The 12,983-nt window shown below is 28.9% G+C and overlaps 2 protein-coding genes across 2 annotated transcripts; both read left to right on the top strand.

The window, feature by feature from the left end:
* The first annotated feature begins 741 nt into the window (after positions 1 to 741).
* On the top strand, positions 742 to 2,680 carry LOC110610313 (60S ribosomal protein L13a-4). Its single transcript, XM_021750177.2, has 4 exons — positions 742 to 1,098; positions 1,631 to 1,747; positions 1,835 to 1,922; positions 2,366 to 2,680. The coding sequence occupies exons 1-4, from the start codon at positions 827 to 829 to the stop codon at positions 2,507 to 2,509; spliced, it is 621 nt and encodes a 206-aa protein (XP_021605869.1). The 5' UTR covers positions 742 to 826; the 3' UTR covers positions 2,510 to 2,680.
* Positions 2,681 to 5,717: 3,037 nt separating this feature from the next.
* LOC110610845 (probable pectinesterase 29) lies at positions 5,718 to 7,148 on the top strand. Its single transcript, XM_021750919.2, has 5 exons — positions 5,718 to 5,971; positions 6,057 to 6,216; positions 6,323 to 6,529; positions 6,622 to 6,860; positions 6,938 to 7,148. The coding sequence occupies exons 1-5, from the start codon at positions 5,718 to 5,720 to the stop codon at positions 7,095 to 7,097; spliced, it is 1,020 nt and encodes a 339-aa protein (XP_021606611.1). The 3' UTR covers positions 7,098 to 7,148.
* Positions 7,149 to 12,983: the final 5,835 nt, after the last annotated feature.

Raw genomic sequence — 12,983 nt, 5'->3', positions numbered from 1 at the left:
CTATTTTTTTTTATTTAGAAAACCATGTTTTTAATCAATATAAAAATAGAATTAGACCTATTTTATGGATAAAAAGTATTTGTTATAAAAATAAAAAATTCAATATCAAAGATTTCTAATATCTTTTCCCTACAAATTTCTAGCTTACATAATTATTTAATTATTAATATTATCAAATGCATTTTTTTAATATATGGGATAAAAAAATATTTAACCAATTATTAATATTCAATTCTATTACATAATTAATTATTCATCAATTTTCTAATACAAAATGGTTTTGACAGACATAGATAAAATTAAATACCAAAATTATGAGATATATAATATATTTATTTTGCCTTTTTATTTTCATTTTTTTTTAAATTAAGTTTTTTTAAGGAAAAAGGAGCAAATATTATTAATATCAATTTTCTTTTTTTTTTTAATTTGAATTGACTTTGATTTTTTATTTTCCCTTTAGCTAATTAATAATTGTGGCATTTTGATAAGTATTAATAATAAATTTTAAGAAAATAAGTATTTTGCCAACAAAATAAAATCATAAGACTTAATTTTTTTTATTTAAAAAATAGAGTCTTATATATTTTATTAAATTTTAAATACTATATTATAAATTAAATTTTTTATTAGTATTTTCTAGCATGCACGTAAATGCAGCATAATGAAACAAGAAGCTCAATCCAACTTCAAAGGGTGGGCCGAAACCCTAATGGACGAACCCATATAAACCCACTTCATCCTTGGTACCTCTCCTTGCTCATGCATTCTCCCATTTATCATACACCAGCAGCCGCTAAGCTACACAGCGAGCCCTAGAGATACAATGGTGTCGGGGTCAGGGATCTGCGCCAAGAGGGTGGTGGTGGATGCAAGGCACCACATGCTTGGTAGGCTTGCCTCTATCATTGCCAAGGAGCTCTTGAACGGCCAAAAAGTTGTGGTTGTTAGGTGCGAGGAGATTTGCATCTCTGGTGGATTGGTTAGGCAGAAGATGAAGTACATGAGGTTCTTGCGTAAGCGCATGAACACTAAGCCTTCTCATGGCCCCATCCATTTCCGTGCCCCTGCTAAGATCCTCTGGCGCACAATCCGTGGGTAAGATCAAAACTTGTCCTGGGTTTCTTTTCGGTTTTGTAAATGAAATTAGTTTTGGACTTGTAGGACAAAATCCCATCTTTCATTTTTGCAAATTTCGAAGTTTGGTAAAATATTTTGTAGACCTTCACAGTTGCTGAGTTTAGTTAAGAAACATGAGTTGATTGTTCCTAGATTCGCTGCCAAAAGATAAGATGCTTACGTTTAAATTAAGGAGTTCCTCGCTTGTCTGCTTGGCCTTTAAAGGGTTTAAAGGTTATGCACTAAGTTGATTTTTCTGGGAGATGAGTGAATCGTGCTTTCCAGGAATGGTGTTAGTTTAGTGTCAAAATGGGAAGTGTGATTGTTTGTTATGTCTGTTAATAGTCAAAAGATGCATTATTGCAAGAATGTCATGAATCCAAAGGGTGTGCTTGTACTGTGTTTTGGTTTCCGATGCACATTCGTGTGCTGGTACAAATGAAACGTCTAGGTGCCTTTTGTGTTTTTCATTTTCTTCTTTGGTGCTCTAAATTTCCTTCTTGTTTTGAAGGATGATTCCTCATAAGACTAAGCGTGGAGAGGCTGCCCTTGCTCGTTTGAAGGCTTATGAGGGTGTTCCACCTCCTTATGATAAGATGAAGAGGATGGTGATCCCTGATGCTCTCAAGTAAGTCTTTTGAATATGACATCCTTCCATAATATTTAACTTTTCACTGGATATTGATGTTTGTTTTTACTTGATCCTGCAAAATAGGGTGTTGAGGCTGCAGGCTGGACACAAGTACTGTCTGTTGGGCAGGCTTTCATCTGAGGTTGGATGGAACCACTATGAGACCATCAAGGTATGGAGTTCCTACCCAGCCTTACAGCTCTTGCCTACTTGGCATTTTGTTATTTGAGTTATACCAATTAAATGGAAGTTGCTTTCTTTTGTTCTGTTCTGTTGATTAGTATTGAAGTGGGAATTCGGGTAGTTTGCCATTGAATATGTTGTATTTATACCTTTTGCAATTGTTGGAGTCTAAGTTACTTGATGCAGTTGTAGATTTGTAGTTGGGGATTGTGGATCCAGTGGATATATTCACATTATTAAGAGTTGTCAACATTATGTATGGTGAATTTGCATTCTGTTCTACTTGTTTTAGCATATTTTTTCTTGTTCGTGTTTTAAATACTATGCATGGTTCTATATGACATCTGATGCTCTTCTCTATGACTTGTGGGTAATGTTGAAACCTTTCTCTTGTGGATAATGGTAAAACCTTTCTCTCTGACTTTCCTGCAGGAACTTGAGAGGAAGAGAAAGGAGAAGGCTCAGGTGGCCTATGAGAGGAAGAAACAGTTGACAAAACTAAGGGTTAAAGCTGAGAAGGTTGCAGAGGAGAAGCTTGGTTCCCAGCTAGACATTATTTCTCCAATCAAATATTGATTTAGTGAAAAGGTTGTTTTTCAAGTGAAAATTTTGAGGTCATTGTTGCAGCTAAATTTTTTTTCAGTTTTAACAGCTGGTTTTTGGAGTGGATTACTTTTGTGGTTGTTATTTTGTTTATTATATATTTCTTTTGCAATCTGGGGCTTAAATTGAATAATCAGTTATCAATTTCCTGTGTTCATTTCCCATCAACATTGTCCTTGAAAATCTTTGAGAATGTGGAATGGGGTTTCTATATGCAGGAAACAAATAGATGGTAGTCAAAATTTCATAATAGATGAGACTTTTGACTCTCTCTTTTGCCTTCAAATTTTTGCTTAATTTCAAAAGAGAATTACCCATCTAGCAATGGATATATAAATCCATTAATTCTCACCTTCTTCATTATTTTGCTTTTCTTCCCATATTATTTTATTTTTCAGTCCTAATATCTATGAAAACGTTGGTTCAAAAGGGAAATTCTTAAGAAGGGCCTAAGATGGCATGTGGGAAATGGTGAGTCTATTCTTTGCAAAGAAGAAGCATGGATCCCAAGTCTTTTTCCTCATAAGCCTAAAGCCAAGCTGGCACATGATTTAAGCATGTATAAAGTATCTCAATTATTTGATCTAGCTTCCAAGGATTGGATACCTTCGATTCTTCAAGAGAATTTTGAGGAAGATGACACTGCACATATTCGAGCTATTCCTATTAGTATCTTCCTCACAGAAGACCGATTGATCTGGCCTTTTGAGCGAAATGGTGTTTACTCTGTTCGATCAGCGACTTACTCAGGGGGGACTCAGTTTGGTGAATCAATCTTCTGTGGGAAACCCTGGTCCTTCTTCATTTACTAATAATTCAACCTTTTGGGAACTGTCTCTCCCAAGTAAGATTCAGATATTCTTATGGCTTTTCTGCTTAAAATGCCTTCCCTGCAAAGCTCTTCTCCATGAAAGGCTTCCTCACATCAATCCTGAATATAGCTTTTGTGGGGAAAGAGAGACGAAGATGTTGAATTACTTCACATGGCTAGTTTCCTTCTTTAGCACATCTAGAAGGATAGGAATGATTACACTTTCAACCATAAAAGGAAATCATCAGATGCAGTGATAAGCTCAACTATTATGGCTCTACAAGATTTCTCAACTGCCTCTCTTCCTGAAAATCCAACGGCAACTACAGAGTCTTCTTCCTCTCATGGATGGCAACCTCCTCTAGCTGGTTTTATGAAATTAAATTTTGATGCAATTACGGATCCTCGATCTAATTGTGGAGAATATATTAGTAATACATTGAACAAATATTATTTTGATTAAACTAATTATAGAATATTTTTTAGATAAAGGGAATAATATAAAATTTAAAATTAACTTGTGGAAAAAACTTATTATTTTTACTTTTTTTTTTCTTTAATTCTGCATAGTATTCTTAATTTCTCACTGCTGTGTATATAGCTTAAATAATTTTTATTTTTTAATTTTTGCTGTGTCTACTTTCTTGAAGAGAACTCGTACAATTTCCGTGACGATAACAGCCTTAAAAAAACCTAATAATTACTTTAATTATTTAAAATACCTAATTATTGTTAAAAAAGAAAATACAAATGTTTATGTGAAGAGGAATTAATGAATGTAAAGGATTTTTAAATAATTACAAAATTATAAATAATAGGTAAATTTATTTTAAAAAATTATTTTTATATACTAAACTATTATTTTGATGTTCAACTTAGTAAATTAATAAAATAAGTAAATATAATAAATTATTTTAAATTGATAATATGTGTATAAAAATTTATATTTTGATTTCTGTGTATATTAATTTTTATAACGTGAAAAGATGGAGTTAGTTATCGATTCAAATCCAATTAATACCAACCAAGAGATAATGAAAATCTGCAGAATTATATTCACTAACGATAATTTTTCATGAAAACTTGATTTGTTTAGCGTAAATTTTAATGATACCCAGAGTGTTACGGTATTTTAGTCTTAAAAAAAACTTTTACAATAGCGTGTTAATTTATTAGATTTTTATCACGTTTTATAATAAAAACTCATAACTATTCCGTATCGCATTATTTACTTATTTAATTAAATGGAATCCTACTCATAAAAGATATCCTTTTATAATTCTTTTAACTTAAAAGTAATCCAATTAATATAGGCATATATGTTAATAATTTAAGTTATTCGTTTTTATTTGAGTAATTTTTAATAAATAAAATATTTTGAGATATTTCATTATGAAAATAATATATCTTTCCAATTGGATGTGATAATTCCGTATTGGGAATGCTACAAATTCATATATATATATATAAGAAAAAGCAAAATTGCTAAAAAATTATAAGCGCCCCATGTTATCTAAATATTTTCTACCTTTATAATTATTTTTAATTTTTCAATAAAAAATCAATGTAAAATTAATATTATAAGAGTATAATAGAGTGATTTTTTATCATAAATAATAAATAGCTACATATCAAATTCAAGAATCACATAAAAATCAATTTTATATTATATAATTTCAGTGTTATTAAATACATATAGAATTGAATATTTAATATATATATATATATATATATATGTTTATAATTATGGCTTATATAATCTTTTCTTTAGAATAATTAATAGCTTGTATAAATTTTAATACATAATTCATTTTTTAAGAAAATATTTCAATTAAATATTTATAAAATTAAAATTTATTTTATTTTATTTTAAATTAATTTTTTGAATTAAAAAATAAATTCGTTTATTATAAATAAAATAATTATTAAAAAATTAATTAATGTTATATTCTACTTAATTATATTGGTGGAAATACAACTTATGTACTTCAAAAACTAGTGTATAAAAAATGCTAAAACATTAATAATAAGGACTGCTATTTCCAAAACAAGTTTCATTATATTTCAGATTTATTTCTTTATAATTTCAAATAATTAATTGTGCTTTTCTATCATATTTCTTGCTAAAAAAAATCATATTCTTGAAATTAAGTAAGGAAAAAAAAATCCAAGATTACCAAAAGAAAGAAAGAAAGAAAAGAAAAAAATCACAAAAAAAAAAGAAGAAATGGGAATCATTAATTCAAAATTACAATTTTTGCTTGATATATATGAAGGATATTTACTTACCTAGAAAGCTATGAATATTTCATATTTATAATTCTCATTTTCTTTCTAACCACATTGCATTTTTCATTTCTAAAATTTTCTATGAAAATGTTGCTTCAATGGGTTTCATGTTTATGGCTTACTCTTTTGATGGGCAGCTCTCACGTAGAATCTGCCAATGGGAAATTGCATTCAAGTGTTCATTGGCATCGGAACTTTCGGTCGTTAAAGTATGTGGCAATCCTCGTTGATCAGTCCGGCAACGGCAACTTTACCAGTGTTCAATCTGCTATTGACTCCATTCCATCAAATAACAAGCGATGGTTTTGCATATATATCAAGGGTGGCATATATAGGTAACGACCTCGTCGTCTTTTAGAATTGTCTTGTAGTTCAGAAAGCGTTGTCGTTTTTGACGTAGAGATTGTTGTTTTTGTGTAGAGAGAAGGTGAAGATCCCATACGATAAACCATACATCATTCTTAAAGGAGAAGGGAAAAGAAAGACTCAGATTGTTTGGGGAGATTATTTTTCCACTGCTCAAAGTCCTACTTTTACTTCTTTAGCAGATAACACTGTTGCTAAAAGCATTAGCTTTGTGGTAAGCAATATCACTAATATATTAGCACATGCATGTATATTCTACGACAAAAGTGAAAAAATACTTGCCCATCGCTTATGCCAGTCGGTAACTTTATCTCGCACAGAACTCGCACAATTTCCTTAACAAAAACAACCCTGTAGTACCAGCAGTAGCTGCTATGATTTCTGGAGACAGATCTGCGTTTTATCGGTGTAATTTTGCTGGGGTTCAAGACACTCTTTGGGATGATAATGGCAGACATTACTTCAAAGAATGCACCATTCAAGGAGCTGTTGATTTTATCTTTGGTAGTGGCCAATCTCTATACGAGGTACTTGTCCTAATGCTATAGTTACAGATGCATAGTTCACTGGCAACTCATTGAAATGTTTCATTTGTGTTTGTTCGTTTGTGCGCATGTAGGGTTGTATAATAAAGGTAGTTGGAGGTGGATTTATAACAGCACAGGGAAGAAACAATCCTAAGGACACAAATGGGTTTGTTTTTAAAGACTGTAAAATCGTCGGCAAGGCACCGGCCACTTCCCCGGTCTATCTGGGGAGGCCATGGAGAGAGTATTCTAGGGTGATATTCTACAAGTGTTACTTTTCAAAAATTATAGACCCCAAAGGATGGAATCCTTGGCATTTTGTTGGCGAAGAGTAAGTTCTTTTAACCTTCAAATTCATTCATTATTGTTTTTTGAGGAGAAAATTTGCTGAAATTATGAAATGAACAGGGACCGAACAACATATGCAGAGTATGGAAACTATGGACCAGGAGCTGTTTCTAAGCAGAGGGTAAGCTGGGTGAAGAAGCTGGGCTCTAAAGACATAGATGGACTGACGAGCTTGTCCTTCATTAATTCTGGAAACTGGATTCAACGACAACCCGTTTAGCCTATTCTGGGACATTAATGTTCTAGCTACTTCATGGTTTGGAACATTAGATGAGGCAAATTTCAGTGTTCCATACACATATTCTTGTAAGCCATATCATTTTAGATGCATTCAACATTCAGTTACTCATTTGTACTCTTTTGAACCAATGAGTAAAATTTTTCATACGAATATTTAAGCAACGGATGAATTGAAGGAAAAAGTGTTCAACTACTCATCACATTAAAATTAAATAATAATGCATAATCTTTAGTTTACTTAGCTATTCAAAATAATATTGTTATCAAACGTTGAGAATTTGTGAAAAAATAAAATATAAATAATATTCATGGCAGCATTAAAAAATGCTAATAATTTTAAAAAGAGATTCAATCGATCAGCCAATATTGCAATAATTCTATAATTTTTATATAAATAACTTTAATTTTAATATATAATTTTAAAAAAATTACTTTATTTTCTAAATTTAATACTTTAAACTCTAAAATTTAATTCCATCAAAATTAATTTTTTTTTTAATTTTTAACTTTGAGCAGCACTCTTCTTCACTGAAAAACAGATTAGTGACAATGACCAAACAATTAATATTATATTTTTTAAAAGCAATTTCGTCCTCTCATCAATACTATTATTTTGCACTATAAAATTAATTATTAGTAGGACCAAATCCTTCATCAAGCTGATTTTGCTGTTGCTAATAATATAAATGTTTAGAGATCAGCTTATTTTGGATGCAATCTAGTCAGTTGAAATGATGAAGATGGGATTTTATTATTTATTAAAAAAATTAAATTATATTAACAATTTAAGGAATACATTTTAAATTCGTTAAAATTTAATTTTAAAATGTAAAATTTAAATTGATAATATCTCTAATTATATTCACAAAATCGATTTTAAATGATAAAATTAAATTGATTTATTTTAATTTAATTTAATTAATTTTTATTTTCAATTTGATTCAATTCTTTAAAATAAGTAATTGAAATTGAACCAACAGGCTTAGTTAGTCCTTTATTATTCAGAGACCACTGCGCCATGTGATACACCTGGATTTTGCTTTTTTTTTTCTTTTCTTTCTTTCCTTTTTAAGAAAAAAAAGAATTCATAATAAATTATTAATTCTCCTTCTGCAATCATTATATATTAGGCATTTAATTAATTAATTAACCTCCTTTAAGATTTAATTTATAAACCTAATAACATTGGGGCATGTGAATATATCTCACCATCGTCCTACTCAAGCCGAATTAAATTTATTTACTTATTTTACAAATTTTTTAATTATAATTTTGAGTATCTTATAATTTCAAGACTCATCAACTTTAAAAAATTAAGCTCGACTACGTCAAGTCAAAGTTTCAAAAACCGAGCTCAATTCAAAATTGTGCTGAAAATGGAAATTACATCCTTAAAATTCCTCATAATTGTGAAGCAATCCAAAAATATTATATATTCTTATAATATTTAAATCATCAAATATCTCATCTCATGAGTAAGGCACAACAAAATCACGTTAAAAAGAAAAAGTAAAATCAACAAAAGGGATAATAGAAGTCAGAATTTGGAGAGAAAAATTAAATCTATTCTTGATATAATATAATAATAGTTCAAAGTAGTATCTGATCAGATAATATTTGATATTTAAAAAAAAAAGACTTTGAATGTTTTAAATCTCAAAATTTTTATTAAAATTCTCAATTTACAGGACGAGATTCTATTTAAAATTATTATTAAAAAAAATTATATATTACATTTCCGTTACGTTTACGATCACAGATTTCTTATCAATTAATGGTATCAATTAAATTTTGAAAAAATATGATAGTTAACTTTATATTTTTATAGTATAAAAATTAATAATTATAGTGATTAAGATAGATCATTCTTATCCAACTACGGTTAAATTCAAAACATTACATTACACTCGCTTTTTATAACATTACATTACATCCGTCTTTTATTTTCAGCTAATTTGAGCGTCGGAATACCGTATCTGTCAACTATCTCACGTTATTTTTCTTATAAATTATCTTTATTTGAACATAAAAACACTGTAGTTATCAACTATTTCATATTCTCTTTCTTACAAATTAACCAATCGCGAGACAGTTTTATTTTAATTATATATTAACATATTTAATATTTATTTTAAAATATTTATACAGCATAAAAAATTAAATTTTTAGTAGAAATAAAAAAAGTCACTAAATATATAAAATTTATCATTAAAATATTTAATGAAGTTAAAATTCGCTACTTTGACTATTAGGAATCACAAAACTGCGACATTAAAAGTGAACAATTTCTTATATTGAATACCAAAATTTTAATATTTATTTATAAATTTTAGTACTTTTCGATTGCAGTTGTTTCCGATAAAATTTTAAAAAGTTGAATTGAAAAAAAAATTAAGAAGAAAAAAAAAGTGATATAATGTAAAAAATATGATAATTATCATACACATTTTGTTCATGCACATCAACAAAGGCACGCAACTATAGACATCTTGTGCTACACATTATTGTTGACAATGCTTTAATTACTTAATTGCCCTACCTAATCTAACACATAAATATACATGCATGCAAATCAATCTACAACTAATCTGAAAGTTGTTTCACTAATTTTCCAAGTAATTTATAATTAATTTAAAAATTATATATCATTGTTTGATACGTATTTCTCTTTTTTTTTTTAAATATAATATAAAAATATTAATTTTGTCAAATTTAAAGTCAACTAGCAAGAGTTTGCCTCAAATAATTCCTATAGTTGGTGGATGTGTGGGAGTCTACTATGAATATTGAGCATGACTTTGAGAAGGTGGTCGGTTCACTCCAGCCGTTGGATGAACAGACTTGAGTCGTTGACTCGCAATCACAACCATCTAAAAAATTTAAGTTGGCTTTGATAAAGAACAAGATGGCATCCTCCTTCACAAATGTCCTATTCTAGAGAGTGATGGGTGCTAGCAAATTTTTATTATTATTTTCTTTTAAAAAAGGATTAGGTAGAGGAGAGGGGACCCATTAACAAACTCAGTATGTAATAAAGAAAATTAAGCCACTTAATCATTGTCTAAACTAATTTTTAATGATTTAAGTTTTTTTTTTAAAAAAAGGAAAGTGGATTTTTATCCAGATTGATTAAAAATGTTTCTTTCTCCCAATTCAAATAATATTGATATTAATTTTTTTTTTTTTTTAATGTGTTGGCAGCTAAGGCTGCCTGCTGCTTGCCTTACTAACTTGTCACTCATCCTATGCAATGCCTATGGGCGGCCATTTTTTACATAATTATCATATCTCCTTTACGAGAACAATGATAAATAACTTGCCAAATCATTATTAGTGACAAAATTTAAAGATTTTCTTTAAAAAAATTGTAGTATTTAAAAATTTTAATTTGAATTTAACGTGTCAATTATTCTCTTTCAGTAATATGAAAAGAAGAGGGAGAAAAAAATCTCCATGATCTGTCTGAGATATGATATAGGGATGGTGAAGAAGATTTTCAACCAAGTGGGTGAAACAGAGAATAAGGAAAAGAATCTAAAGTCTTTTGGTTTGATTCAACTGATTTAACCCATGACTGCAAATTGTCAGCAACATAAAAGAGCCTAAACTTTAACTCTACAAGAAACAATATGAGAGTAAACAAATTCATCAATCAAAGGCTTTAATAGAAGCAGCTCATTTATATCCAGCTACTGCTTGCTGCCTGTGATGTCCTTTGCAGCAAGTTGGGTGAAAGCAAAGCAGAAAGAAAGAAAAAATCTGTATTGTCAATTGTCAGCAACAAGAGGAAGCAAGCCAAGCCCCACTGCAATCACCATAACTGGGAAAATTTTGCAAACTTATTTTCTTGTCTCAAGGCTCATTGTCAGCTTGTACTGCTATATACTTGCTATTTTTATTTATTTATCTTTAAATAGAATTCAATGAATGGCAACCATTTAAATAAATATATATTTGTTGCTTGAAGAAGTTTGTGGGGTCCAAAAACTGGCCGCCCTTGTTCTTATGGCCTCCAATGCCCTTGGACTGACCTTGTCAGTTGTCCCCGATTCCTCTCTTTTATCTACCCACCACCCCCACAATCGTCTGTTGCATCAGGCCTCTGCTCATTTCTCCTGTGGGCCAAAATTTTGGATTCAATTGAATCCACCAATCACATAATTACAGTGTTGTAATTTCTTTAATTAGTTTAACTATTTAGGGTTTGTTTAATTTAAATAAATTATTTCTTATAATAATTTGATATGTGGCGTAATTTTTTTCTATTAATGTATAATCGCATAGAAAATCCCATGATTTTCACATGTAGTTTGATAGAAGAAAGAGATAATAATGAATAAGAGTTCAGATATCATACAACTTTGACCTTATATTATAATTATCTTCTATGATTTTTTTTTTCAAAAAATAAAGAATGTCTGTTTTGACTAAGAAAAAAGGTTAATATAATTTTTTTTTGTTTTTATAATTTTTATATAAATAATTTATTTTATCAAATCAAAATAAATAATTATTAAAACTCTTTATGTATATCCATCATATCTATCTAGTCACTGTGATGGCATGTAAATATCACATCAATCTATAAATCAAAATATCTGTAATTGTGATAACACATTTTATAAATACGATTTTGCATAGATGATTATCTTAATTCTCTATTAATTTAATTTTTATTGATTAAGTATCTTAAAGTGTATCACTATAATACTAAGAAATTTATTTTTTTTTAACTTATATTTTTATATTTTTATGTGATTTTTTGCTATTTTTAACTGATATCTTACTATTTTTATTTTATGATGTATAAAATATTAATTTCTTGAAATTTATAATCACTCTTATTAAAAATGTTGTTTCTCATAATTAAATAAATATTTTTTCTAATATACTTTAATTTTAATCTATAAAAAAATTATATTGACTCAAAGAAAATGAAGATAAGGTACATTAGTATTAGAAAGAATAATAATAAGTAATCAATCAAATCAAATTTATTTCACATGAGAAATCAAATTCTATACAAAATTTGTCTCAAACCTACTTTTATATGCCCTTTATAGATATCTATGGTATCATAATTAGAAATAGGTCTAACGATTTGCTGTCTGTTTAAAGAGTAAAAGTTTCAAAAAATTTAAAAAAAATATGATAAATAAAAACTATTTTTGCTATGTTTTTCTTGAAACGAATGAAGGGGTGTTGTTGATTAGAGGCCTTCCTATCGTCAAGGATTTGAATTAGTAGTATAATGGATACAGACGCGATGAGAAAACTTTGAGAAGGATTCAAAAATTTAGCTGTATTTTGAAAATTCAAAGAAAATAAGTCTCATGAATTGAGTTGTATTTTGAGAACTCTAAAAAAAATAAGTCTTGATGAATTGAGTAGAGATTCGAAAGGGGATAGACAATTGACTCATCTTGTTGCAGGTAAAAGATAAAAAAGAAAAAAATAAAAGTAAATTACCTTTGAGAGAGCTCGAAGATAATGAAAGGAGAAAATATGAAGGCAAAAATGGCAACGGTGAAAAAACTTAAGAATTTATAAAGAGTAAATGGAAATTCGAGAATTAAGGTATTTTATACGGGTGAAAATAGGCTATTTTGAAATGACAAAGGGATGTTTAATCATGATATGCCACATATGCATGCCTAATATAGATACAACAAGTTAAACATTCGAATTTGAAAAATCAAATATTCATGAGACTTTTGATAAAATTTAAAATTTATCCATAGGACCTTACACGCTAGAAGTCTTTCATCGAACTCTTAATATTATATATTTATGATTCGTACATTTGAATATAGGAGTTTGATCTCTCGTGTCTCACACACTCGAGTAACAAGACTTTATGGCTCGC

The sequence above is a fragment of the Manihot esculenta genome, chromosome 3 (assembly GCF_001659605.2).
Source record: "Manihot esculenta cultivar AM560-2 chromosome 3, M.esculenta_v8, whole genome shotgun sequence".
In the NCBI taxonomy this organism is placed as follows: Eukaryota; Viridiplantae; Streptophyta; class Magnoliopsida; order Malpighiales; family Euphorbiaceae; genus Manihot; species Manihot esculenta.
Note: the sequence above shows the minus strand (reverse complement) of the source record. Positions and strands in the feature narration are given on the sequence as shown.

Excerpts from the sequence above, each read along its gene's own strand:
- LOC110610313 (XM_021750177.2), top strand. The coding sequence starts at position 827 with ATGGTGTCGGGGTCAGGGATCTGCGCCAAGAGGGTGGTGGTGGATGCA. Across the intron at positions 1,099-1,630 it reads CTCTGGCGCACAATCCGTGG|GATGATTCCTCATAAGACTA; the intron begins GTAAGATCAAAA and ends CTTGTTTTGAAG. Across the intron at positions 1,923-2,365 it reads ACCACTATGAGACCATCAAG|GAACTTGAGAGGAAGAGAAA; the intron begins GTATGGAGTTCC and ends ACTTTCCTGCAG.
- LOC110610845 (XM_021750919.2), top strand. The coding sequence starts at position 5,718 with ATGAAAATGTTGCTTCAATGGGTTTCATGTTTATGGCTTACTCTTTTG. Across the intron at positions 6,530-6,621 it reads GTGGCCAATCTCTATACGAG|GGTTGTATAATAAAGGTAGT; the intron begins GTACTTGTCCTA and ends GTGCGCATGTAG. Across the intron at positions 6,861-6,937 it reads TGGCATTTTGTTGGCGAAGA|GGACCGAACAACATATGCAG; the intron begins GTAAGTTCTTTT and ends TGAAATGAACAG.